The 12,145-nt window shown below is 49.7% G+C and overlaps 1 protein-coding gene across 1 annotated transcript in view; it reads left to right on the top strand.

The window, feature by feature from the left end:
• LOC110497040 (potassium voltage-gated channel subfamily H member 3-like) overlaps positions 1–12,145 on the top strand; it is a 43,498-nt gene that overhangs the window by 10,809 nt on the left and 20,544 nt on the right. The window contains exons 5-7 of the mRNA XM_036951767.1: positions 1,435–1,696; positions 3,828–3,985; positions 5,926–6,133. Of these exons, the coding sequence (XP_036807662.1) occupies positions 1,435–1,696; positions 3,828–3,985; positions 5,926–6,133 (628 nt within the window). The remainder of the gene's footprint in view (positions 1–1,434; positions 1,697–3,827; positions 3,986–5,925; positions 6,134–12,145) is intronic.

Raw genomic sequence — 12,145 nt, 5'->3', positions numbered from 1 at the left:
GGGCCAGAAGTATACAGAATGGTGTCGTCTGCGTAGAGGTGGATCAGAGAATTACCAGCAGCAAGAGCGACATCATTGATGTATACAGAGAAGAGAGTCGGCCCGAGAATTTGAACCCTGTGGTACCCCCATAGAGACTGCCAGAGGTCCGGACATCAGGCCCTCCGATTTGACACACTGAACTCTATCAGAGAAGTAGTTGGTAAACCAGGCGAGGCAATAATTTGAGAAACCAAGGCTGTCGAGTCTGCCAGTAAGAATGTGGTGATTGACAGAGTCGAAAGCCTTGGCCAGGTTGATGAATACGGCTGCACAGTAAGGTCTCTTATCAATGGCGGTTATGATGTCGTTTAGGACCTTGAGCGTGGCTGATGTGCACCCATGACCAGCTCTGAAACCAGATTGCATAGCTGAGAAGGTCGGTGGGATTCTAAATGGTCTGTAATCTGTTTGTTAATTTGGCTTTTGAAGACCTTAGAAAGATAGATATAGGGTAGGATAGATATAGGTCTGTAGCAGTTTGGGTCTAGAGTGTCACCCCCTTTGAAGAGGTGGATGACCGCGGCAGCTTTCCAGTAACATTCTGGGATAGATATAGGTCTGTAACAGTTTGGGTCTAGAGTGTCACCCCCTTTGAAGAGGGGGATGTCCGCGTCGCAGCTTTCCAGTCTTTGGGGATCTCAGACGATACGAAAGAGAGGTTGAATGGGATCATAATAACCCTTTTGTTAGTAGCCGTGGTTCAAGATCTGTTTGTGCTGTATATCTAACTCCTATGGTCAATATCTGGCCGTTGGGTGACTGGCTCTGGGATCAGTCTTGTTCGTAAGGATAAACCCTTCAGTCATGGACTTACTTAATTACATAGGCCCATCCCTCCGTTGGGAGCAGAGGTCATCAGGGCTTCTGTCCATCTCACTCTGTTCTGGGCCGTCTTCTCCAGATCCTTCCGTCCTATACCGGTTCTTTCTGTTCTTGGCCGTCTTCTCCAGATCCTTCCGTCCTATACCGGTTTATTTTTGTTCTTGGCCGTCTTCTCCAGATCCTTCCATCCTATACCGGTTTCTTTTTGTTCTTGGCCGTCTTCTCCAGATCCTTCCATCCTATACCGGTTTATTTTTGTTCTTGGCTGTCTTCTCCAGATCCTTCCGTCCTATACCGGTTTCTATTTGTTCTGGGCTGTCTTCTCCAGATCCTTCCGTCCTATACCGGTTTCTTTTTGTTCTTGGCTGTCTTCTCCAGATCCTTCCGTCCTATACCGGTTTCTTTTTGTTCTGGGCTGTCTGCTCCAGATCCTTCCATCCTATACCGGTTATTTCTGTATCTGTCTCAAGATCCCACATGGACTTTATTCATTCAGTGTATCATTTTTATTTACCTCTATTATAATGTCTTGGTGTTCGTGTTGTTATGATGTGTCATTTTTCTCTCCAGAGTATGTTTGGGGCGACCACCAACCCCATCCCTGAGTACAAGGTGGCTGCAACCCCAAAGTCTCGCTTCATCCTGCTACACTATGGGACCTTCAAGGCGGGCTGGGATTGGCTGATCCTCCTGGCCACTTTCTATGTGGCCATCACCGTGCCCTATAACGTTTGCTTCACCGTGGTGGAGGGGCGGGACGAGGGGGGCGGCTCTGGGGCTCGCAACCCCCCCAGTTACAGCGACATCTTGGTGGAGATTCTGTTCATCATTGGTAAGAGTGAAAAAACTCTCCCTCACCCCCACCCCAGAACGTTACCCTCCCTCACCCCCACCCCAGAACGTTACCCTCCCTCACCCCCACCCCAGAACGTTACCCTCCCTCACCCCCACCCAAGAACGTTACCCCACCCTCACCCTACCCCAGAATGTTACCCCACGCTCACCCTACCCCAGAATGTTACCCCACGCTCACCCTACCCCAGTATGTTACCCCACCCCCCCAGTATGTTACTCCACCCTCACCCCAGAACGTTACCCCACCCTCACCCTACCCCAGTATGTTACCCCACGCTCACCCTACCCCAGTATGTTACCCCCCCCCCCCCCCCCCCCCCCCAGTATGTTACTCCACCCTCACCCCAGAATGTTACCCCACCCTCATCCTACCCCAGTATGTTACCCCACCCCCACCCCAGAACGTTACCCCACCCTCACCCCCCCAGTATGTTACCCCACCCTCAACCCTACCCCAGAATGTTACCCCACCCTCACCCTACCCCAGTATGTTACCCCACCCACACCCCCCCCAGTATGTTACCCCACCCTCACCCTACCCCAGTATGTTACCCCACCCTCACCCTACCCCATTATGTTGCCCCCCCCCAGAATGTTACCCCACCCTCACCCTACCCAGTATTTTACCCCCCCCCAGTATGTTACCCCACCCTCACCCCTACCCCAGAACGTTACCCCTCCCAAACCCCAGAATGTTACCCCTCCCACACCCCAGAATGTTACCCCTCCCACACCCCAGAATGTTACCCCTCCCACACCCCAGAATGTTACTCCTCCCACACCCCAGAATGTTACCCCTCCCACACCCCAGAATGTTACCCCTCCCACACCCCAGAATGTTACCCCTCCCACACCCCAGAATGTTACCCCTCCCACAACCCAGAATGTTACCCCTCCCACACTCCAGAATGTTACCCCTCCTATAACGGAGCGATGATTAAGCTGAAGACTTCCGTTAGCTCCCAGAGATAATGCCTAGGATTTAACATTCAGATTACAACCGGGGTAACATTCTGGGCAGGCTAACACACTCTTGTGGCCCTGGAGACATGGGTTCAACCCCTCAGTCGCTCACACACCCATTGATTTAATAAACAATTGCATCACTCACTTCGCGATCATCATAACAGCCAATATTAATCCACATCCCATTAACATCCAAGGCACTTCCTCATCTAATTAACATCCAGCCAATCGTTTGAGGAGATCAATGAGCACTTCTGTATTTTATTAAACAGACTGATTACATTTCCACCTCTTGTTTCCAGACTGTTTACTGTGAGGGATTATGGTTATAATAACTAAGATCAATACCAAAAAGCTTCCTCTGTTACCCAGCAGGCACAACAATGTCACGTCATGGTTAAGTTGTATACTGATTGTTTCCGTTCTTTTTGATGTCCCGTCTAGGGTTGCAAAATTCAGCAAACTTTCCCCAAATTCCCAGATCTTTCCAGAAGTCTGGGTTGAAGGATTCCAGATTTCCTGCTTATTCCTTTCCGCGTCGAGGAGTCTTCCAGCCAGGATTTATGGAAAGCTGTGAATTTTGGGAATTACCAGAAAAAAACTGTAAATTATATTTTCACCAGTGGAGGCTGCTGAGGGGAGTAGGGCTCATAATAATGTCTGGAACGGAGTCGATGGAATGGAATCAACCACATGGAAACCACGTCTTTGATTTGGTTGATTCCATTCCATTGGCTCCGTTCCAGACATTATTATGAGCCGTCCTCCCCTCAGCAGCCTCCACTGGTTTTCTAATGGTCGTAATCTCATTTATCTGACAAGATAACAGCCAAAATTCTACGTCTTTCCCAGACATATTGATGTTGACATGAAAATAAATGTCTTAACCTGGTTGTAATCTGACATCTCTACAACCGATTTATGACCAGGAACAACGTCATTAGGACGTCCCATGCCAAATGTTGCTTGCTGGGTTGAATGAGGATTGAATGATGGTTGAATGATCCCACCTAGGAGCGATCCTTTTTAACTGCTGTCTGTGTGTCCTCTGTTGTGTTTTTTATTGGTGTTCTACGTGTTGGCTGGTCCAATCAAATGTCCCCTTTGTCCTATTCTATCTCACCATGTGTTTTCTGTGACAGACATTGCACTGAACTTCCGCACCACCTATGTGAGTACGACGGGTCAGGTGGTTTATGAAGCCCGCTCTATCTTTGTACACTACGCCACCTCCTGGCTGTTTGTTGACCTGATCGCCGCCCTGCCCTTTGACCTGCTCTACGCCTTCAATATCAGCGTGGTGGGTGTGCGGCACGTTCCCGCGACGCAGGCATGCACAGACATATGAGAAGACACACACATACACACGCATACATACTTTACACACACACACACACACACACACACACACACACACACACACACACACACACTCACACACACACACACACACACACACACACACACACACACACACACACACACACACACACACACACACACACATACAGTACCAGTCAAAAGTTTGGACACACCTACTCATTCAAGGGTTTTTCTTTAGTTTGACTATTTTCTACATTGTAGAATAATAGTGAAGACATCAAAACTATGAAATAACACATATGGAATCATGTAGTAACCAAAAAAGTGTTAAACAAGTTAAAATATTTTTGAGATTATTCAAAGTAGCCACCCCTTTGCCTTGATGACAGCTTTGCACACTCTTGGCATTCTCTCAACCAGCTTCATGAGGAATGCTTTTCCAACAGTCTTGAAGGGGTTCCCACATATGCTGAGCACTTGTTAGCGGCTTTTCCTTCACTCTGTGGTCCAACTCATCCCAAACCATCTCAATTGGGTTGAGGTCAGGTGATTGTGGGGGTCTGGTCATCTGATGCAGCACTCCATCACTCTCCTTCTGGTCAAATAGCCCTTACACAGCCTGGAGGTATGTTAGGTCATTATCCTGTTGAAATTCAAATGATAGTCCCACTAAGCCCAAACCAGATGGGTTGGCGTATCGCTGCAGAATGCTGTGGTAGCCATGCTGGTCTAATGTCCATTGCTTGTGTTGTTTGGCCCAAGCAAGTCTCTTCTTCTTATTGTTGTCCTTTAGTAGTGGTTTCTTTGCAGCAATTCGACCATGAAGGCCTGATTCACGCAGTCTCCTCTCAACAGTTGATGTTGAGATGTGGCTGTTACTTGAACTCTGTGAAGCATTTATTTGGGCTGCAATCTGAGGTGCTAATGAAACTTACCCTCTGCAGCAGAGGTAACTCTGGGTCTTCATTTCCTGTGGTCCTCATGAGAGCCAGTTTCATCATATAGCTTGATGGTTTTTGCAACATCACTTGAAGAAACTTCTTGCCATTCTCCACATTGACTGACCTTCATGTCTTATAGTAATGATGGACTGTCATTTCTCTTTGCTTATTTGAGCTGTTCTTGCCATAATATGGACTTGGTCTTTTACCAAATAGGGCCATCTTCTGTATACCACCTCTACCTTGTCACAACACAACTGATTTGCTTAAACTCATTAAGAATGAAAGACATTCCACAAATGTACTTTTAACAAGACACACCTGTTAATTGAAATGCATTCCAGGTGACTAGCTCATGAAGCTGGTTGAGAGAATGCCAACAGTGTGCAAAGCTGTCATCAAGGCAAAGGGTGGCTATTTGAATCTCAAATCTTAAATATATCTTGATTTGTTTAACCCTTTTTTGGTTACTACATGAGTCCATATGTGATATTTCATAGTTTTGATGTCTTCACTATTATTCTACAAAGAAGAGATTAGTAAAAATAAAGAAAAACACTTGAATGAGTAGGTGTGTCACTTTGTTCTTTGGCCAAAGGGCTTCATAGAGTCATGGGGGTGCAGCCAGCCAGGGACTGGGGTGTGTCTGTCTGTGTGTGAGGATAGGTCATGTTTGTGTGAGACGTATTGAGTCGTCAGTCACACCGAGTCTCCCCAGGCTTTAATGGTGTCCAGTGGTGTATCAATACCAGCCTCCTGCTGTGTCATCGATCCCCGAACCAAGAACATTTCTCACAACAACACCTCAAAGGCATCACTCAACTGTCAAACTTTCCAACTTCCAAGAACACACACACACACACCTATGCACACACACACACACACACACACACACATCACACGCACTCTGTCAATACCAATGACCCTTGACCTCTGCTTTCATGTCCCCTCCCTCCCCTCCTCTTCCCCTGTGCAGTACTTTGGGGTCCACCTGCTGAAGACAGTGCGGTTACTGCGTCTCCTGAGGCTGCTCCAGAAGCTGGAGCGTTACTCTGAGTACAGCGCCGTGGTTCTCACCCTGCTCATGTCTACTTTCGCCCTGCTGGCCCACTGGATGGCCTGCGTCTGGTACTTCATCGGACGCAAGGAGATCGAGAGCAACAGCCTGAGCTCCTGGGATAATGGTGAGTAAACCTGGCAACAAAATAAACACACACTCACACACACACACACACACACACAGACACTTGGACGCACACACTAAATCCCTATTAAATGGTATTTTATTGAGTTATTAGTTCAATGATAATGAAGAGCTATTGGGACATTGGATAGTTAGCAACTTCCCACACATGTAAAGACACAGTTACTCCTTGATGGTAACTCCTCACATGTAAAGACACAGTGACTCCTTGATGGTAACTCCTCACATGTAAAGACAGTGACTCCTTGATGGTAACTCCTCACATGTAAAGACACAGTGACTCCTTGATGGTAACTCCTCACATGTAAAGACACAGTGACTCCTTGATGGTAACTCCACACATGTAAAGACACAGTTACTCCTTGATGGTAACTCCTCACATGTAAAGACACAGTGACTCCTTGATGGTAACTCCACACATGTAAAGACACAGTGACTCTGTCATGTATTGTCATGTTGTGTCTCTGTCCTTTCCTTTCACCCTGTCTCCCTCTGCTGGTCGTATTAGGTTACCTTTTCTCCCCCGCTTTCCCCCAGCTGTTCCTTGTCTCCTCCTGACTACCTCGTCACCCCGTTTCCCACCTGTTCCCTTTTTCCCTCTGATTAGTCCCCTATATCTCTCTCTGTTTTTGTTCCTGTCCTTGTCGGATTCTTGTTTGTTGTGTTTCATGCCTGAGCCAGACTATCGTCATGTTTGCTGTAACCTTGTCCTGTCCTGTCGGAATCTGCCGGTCTATCTGAGCCTACCTATGTTTGGTTATTAAAGAAGCTCTGTTTAAGTTAGTTCGCTTTTGGGTCCTCATTCACTCACCGTAACAGAAGAATCCGACCAAGAATGGACCCAGCGACTTCGGATCCTCTCCACTCAGCCGTCGAGATCCAGGGAGCGATGCTAGGCAGACACGAGCAGGAATTGTCTGCTGCTCGACATGCCGTTGAGACCCTGGCCACCCAAGTCTCCAACCTCACAGAACAGGTTCACCATCTCCGCCTCGATCCACCGGCCACTTCCAGGGCTTTCGAATCTCCGGAGCCCAGAATCAATAACCCGCCGTGTTACTCTGGGGAGCCCACTGAATGCCGCTCGTTCCTCACCCAGTGTGATATTGTGTTTTCTCTCCAGCCCAACACTTACGCCAGGAGCACTGCTCGTGTCGCCTACGTCATATCTCTCCTTACTGGACGGGCTCGTGAGTGGGGCACGGCAATCTGGGAGGCAAGGGCTGAGTGTACTAACCAGTATCAGGACTTTAAGGAGGAGATGATACGGGTTTTTGATCGATCTGTTTTTGGGGAGGAGGCTTCCAGGGCCCTGTCTTCCCTATGTCAAGGCAATCGATCCATAACAGACTACTCTATTGAGTTTCGCACTCTTGCTGCCTCCAGTGGCTGGAACGAGCCGGCTTTGCTCGCTCGTCTTCTGGAGGGTCTCCGCGCAGAGGTAAAGGATGAGATTCTCTCCCGGGAGGTTCCTTCCAGCGTGGATTCCTTGATTGAACTCGCTATTCGCATTGAGCGACGGGTTGATCTTCGTCACCGAGCTCGTGGAAAGCTCGCGTTCTCCGTTGCCCCCCTCTCCGCATCACTACCATCTTCCTCTGCCGGCTCGGGAGCTGAGCCTATGCAGCTGGGAGGTATCCGCATCTCGACTAAGGAGAGGGAACGGAGAATCACCAACCGCCTCTGTCTCTATTGCGGTTCTGCTGGTCATTTTGTCACTTCATGTCCAGTAAAAGCCAGAGCTCATCAGTAAGCGGAGGGCTACTGGTGAGCGCTACTACTCCTGTCTCTCCTTCAAGATCCTGCACTACCTTGTCGGTCCATCTACGCTGGACCGGTTCGTCAGCTTCCTGCAGTGCCTTAATAGACTCTGGGGCGGAGGGCTGTTTTATGGACGAGACCTGGGCTCGGGAACATGACATTCCTCTCAGACAGTTAAGGGAGTCCACGGCCTTGTTCGCCCTGGATGGTAGTCCTCTCCCCAGGATTCAGCGTGAGACGCTACCTTTAACCCTCACTGTTTCTGGTAATCATAGCGAAACCATTTCTTTTTTGATTTTTCGTTCACCTTTTACACCTGTTGTTTTGGGCCATCCCTGGCTAGTTTGTCATAATCCTTCCATTAATTGGTCTAGTAATTCTATCCTCTCCTGGAACGTCTCTTGTCATGTGAAATGTTTAATGTCTGCTATCCCTCCTGTTTCCTCTGTCTCTTCTTCACAGGAGGAGCCTGGTGATTTGACAGGGGTGCCGGAGGAATATCACGATCTGCGCACGGTGTTCAGTCGGTCCAGGGCCACCTCTCTTCCTCCACACCGGTCGTATGATTGTAGTATTGATCTCCTTCCGGGAACCACTCCCCCCCGGGGTAGACTATACTCTCTGTCGGCTCCCGAACGTAAGGCTCTCGAGGATTATTTGTCTGTAGCTCTTGACGCCGGTACCATAGTCCCCTCCTCCTCTCCCGCCGGAGCGGGGTTTTTTTTTTGTCAAGAAGAAGGACGGGTCTCTGCGCCCCTGCATAGATTATCGAGGGCTGAATGACATAACAGTTAAGAATCGTTATCCGCTTCCTCTTATGTCTTCAGCCTTCGAGATCCTGCAGGGAGCCAGGTTTTTCACTAAGTTGGACCTTCGTAACGCTTACCATCTCGTGCGCATCAGGGAGGGGGACGAGTGGAAGACGGCGTTTAACACTCCGTTAGGGCACTTTGAATACCGGGTTCTTCCTTTCGGCCTCGCTAACGCTCCAGCTGTCTTTCAGGCATTAGTCAATGATGTCCTGAGAGACATGCTGAACATCTTTGTTTTCGTTTACCTTGACGATATCCTGATTTTTTCACCGTCACTCCAGATTCATCTTCAGCACGTTCGACGTGTCCTCCAGCGCCTTTTAGAGAATTGTCTTTTTGTGAAGGCTGAGAAGTGCACTTTTCATGCCTCCTCCGTCACATTTCTCGGTTCTGTTATTTCCGCTGAAGGCATTAAGATGGATCCCGCTAAGGTCCAAGCTGTCATTGATTGGCCCGCCCCTAAGTCACGCGTCGAGCTGCAGCGCTTTCTCGGCTTCGCAAACTTCTATCGTCGTTTCATCCGTAATTTCGGTCAGGTGGCAGCTCCTCTCACAGCCCTTACTTCTGTCAAGACGTGCTTTAAGTGGTCCGTTTCCGCCCAGGGAGCTTTTGATCTCCTCAAGAATCGTTTTACATCCGCTCCTATCCTTGTTACACCTGACGTCTCTAGACAGTTCGTTGTCGAGGTTGACGCGTCAGAGGTGGGCGTGGGAGCCATTCTTTCTCAGCGCTCCCTCTCTGACGACAAGGTCCACCCATGCGCGTATTTTTCTCATCGCCTGTCCCCGTCGGAACGTAACTATGATGTGGGAAACCGCGAACTGCTCGCCATCCGGTTAGCCCTAGGCGAATGGCGACAGTGGTTGGAGGGGGCGACCGTTCCTTTTGTCGTTTGGACTGACCATAGGAACCTTGAGTACATCCGTTCTGCCAAACGACTTAATGCGCGTCAGGCGCGTTGGGCGCTGTTTTTCGCTCGTTTCGAGTTCGTGATTTCTTATCGTCCGGGCTCTAAGAACACCAAGCCTGATGCTTTATCTCGTCTCTTCAGTTCTTCAGTAGCCTCCACTGACCCCGAGGGGATTCTCCCTGAGGGGCGTGTTGTCGGGTTGACTGTCTGGGGAATTGAGAGGCAGGTAAAGCAAGCGCTCACTCACACTCCGTCGCCGCGCGCTTGTCCTAGGAACCTTCTTTTCGTTCCCGTTCCTACTCGTCTGGCCGTTCTTCAGTGGGCTCACTCTGCCAAGTTAGCCGGCCACCCTGGCGTTCGGGGTACGCTTGCTTCCATTCGCCAGCGTTTTTGGTGGCCCACCCGGGAGCATGACACGCGTCGTTTCGTGGCTGCTTGTTCGGTCTGCGCGCAGACTAAGTCCGGTAACTCCCCTCCTGCCGGCCGTCTCAGGCCGCTGCCCATTCCCTCTCGACCGTGGTCTCACATCGCCTTAGATTTTGTCACCGGACTGCCTTCGTCAGCGGGGAAGACTGTTATTCTTACGGTTGTCGATAGGTTCTCTAAGGCGGCTCATTTCATTCCCCTTGCTAAGCTTCCTTCTGCTAAAGAGACGGCACAAATCATCATCAAGAATGTTTTCAGAATTCATGGCCTTCCGTCAGACGTCGTTTCGGACAGAGGTCCGCAATTCACGTCTCAATTTTGGAGGGAGTTTTGCCGTTTGATTGGGGCTTCCGTCAGTCTCTCTTCCGGCTTTCACCCCCAGTCTAACGATCAAGCAGAACGGGCCAATCAGACTATTGGTCGCATCTTACGCAGTCTTTCTTTTCGCAACCCTGCGTCTTGGTCAGAACAGCTCCCCTGGGCAGAATACGCCCACAACTCGCTTCCTTCGTCTGCGACCGGGCTATCTCCTTTTCAGAGTAGCCTCGGGTACCAGCCTCCGCTGTTCTCATCTCAGTTCGCCGAGTCCAGCGTCCCCTCCGCTCAGGCTTTTGTCCAACGTTGCGAGCGCACCTGGAAGATGGTCAGGTCTGCACTTTGCCGTTATAGGACGCAGACTGTGAGGGCTGCTAATAAGCGTAGAACTAAGAGTCCTAGATATTGTCGCGGTCAGAGAGTTTGGCTCTCCACTCAGAACCTTCCCCTTAAGACGGCTTCTCGCAAGTTGACCCCGCGGTTCATTGGTCCGTTCCGTATTTCTCGGGTCATTAATCCTGTCGCAGTTCGACTTCTTCTTCCGCGATACCTTCGTCGCGTCCACCCGGTCTTCCATGTCTCCTGTATTAAGCCCGTTCTTCGCGCCCCCGCTCGTCTCCCCCCCCCCCCCCCCCCCATCCTTGTCGAGGGCGCACCCATCTACAGGGTCCGCAGGATTTTGGACATGCGTCCTCGGGGCCGTGGTCACCAGTACCTCGTTGATTGGGAGGGGTACGGTCCTGAGGAGAGGAGTTGGGTTCCCTCTCGGGACGTGCTGGACCGTGCGCTGATCGAGGATTTCCTCCGTTGCCGCCAGGTTTCCTCCTCGAGTGCGCCAGGAGGCGCTCGGTGAGTGGGGGGGTACTGTCATGTATTGTCATGTTGTGTCTCTGTCCTTTCCTTTCACCCTGTCTCCCTCTGCTGGTCGTATTAGGTTACCTTTTCTCCCCCGCTTTCCCCCAGCTGTTCCTTGTCTCCTCCTGACTACCTCGTCACCCCGTTTCCCACCTGTTCCCTTTTTCCCTCTGATTAGTCCCCTATATCTCTCTCTGTTTTTGTTCCTGTCCTTGTCGGATTCTTGTTTGTTGTGTTTCATGCCTGAGCCAGACTATCGTCATGTTTGCTGTAACCTTGTCCTGTCCTGTCGGAATCTGCCGGTCTATCTGAGCCTACCTATGTTTGGTTATTAAAGAAGCTCTGTTTAAGTTAGTTCGCTTTTGGGTCCTCATTCACTCACCGTAACAGACTCCTTGATGGTAACTCCTCACATGTAAAGACACAGTGACTCCTTGATGGTAACTCCTCACATGTAAAGACAGTGACTCCTTGATGGTAACTCCTCACATGTAAAGACACAGTGACTCCTTGATGGTAACTCCTCACATGTAAAGACACAGTGACTCCTTGATGGTAACTCCTCACATGTAAAGACACAGTGACTCCTTGATGGTAACTCCTCACATGTAAAGACACAGTGACTCCTTGATGGTAACTCCACACATGTAAAGACACAGTGACTCCTTGATGGCAACTCCTCACATGTAAAGACACAGTGACTCCTTGATGGTAACTCCTCACATGTAAAGACACAGTGACTCCTTGATGGTAACTCCTCACATGTAAAGACACAGTGACTCCTTGATGGTAACTCCACACATGTAAAGACAGTGACTCCTTGATGGTAACTCCAGCAGTGTTGAGCTGTTTGTCCAGCCCTGATTCCAGAATGACAATATCCAACCACAAGACTTTGGATAGCGCTTTTCTA

Source organism: Oncorhynchus mykiss, chromosome 18 (genome assembly GCF_013265735.2).
Source record: "Oncorhynchus mykiss isolate Arlee chromosome 18, USDA_OmykA_1.1, whole genome shotgun sequence".
Taxonomy (NCBI): Eukaryota; Metazoa; Chordata; class Actinopteri; order Salmoniformes; family Salmonidae; genus Oncorhynchus; species Oncorhynchus mykiss.
This window is presented reverse-complemented; position numbering and strand designations above follow the sequence as displayed.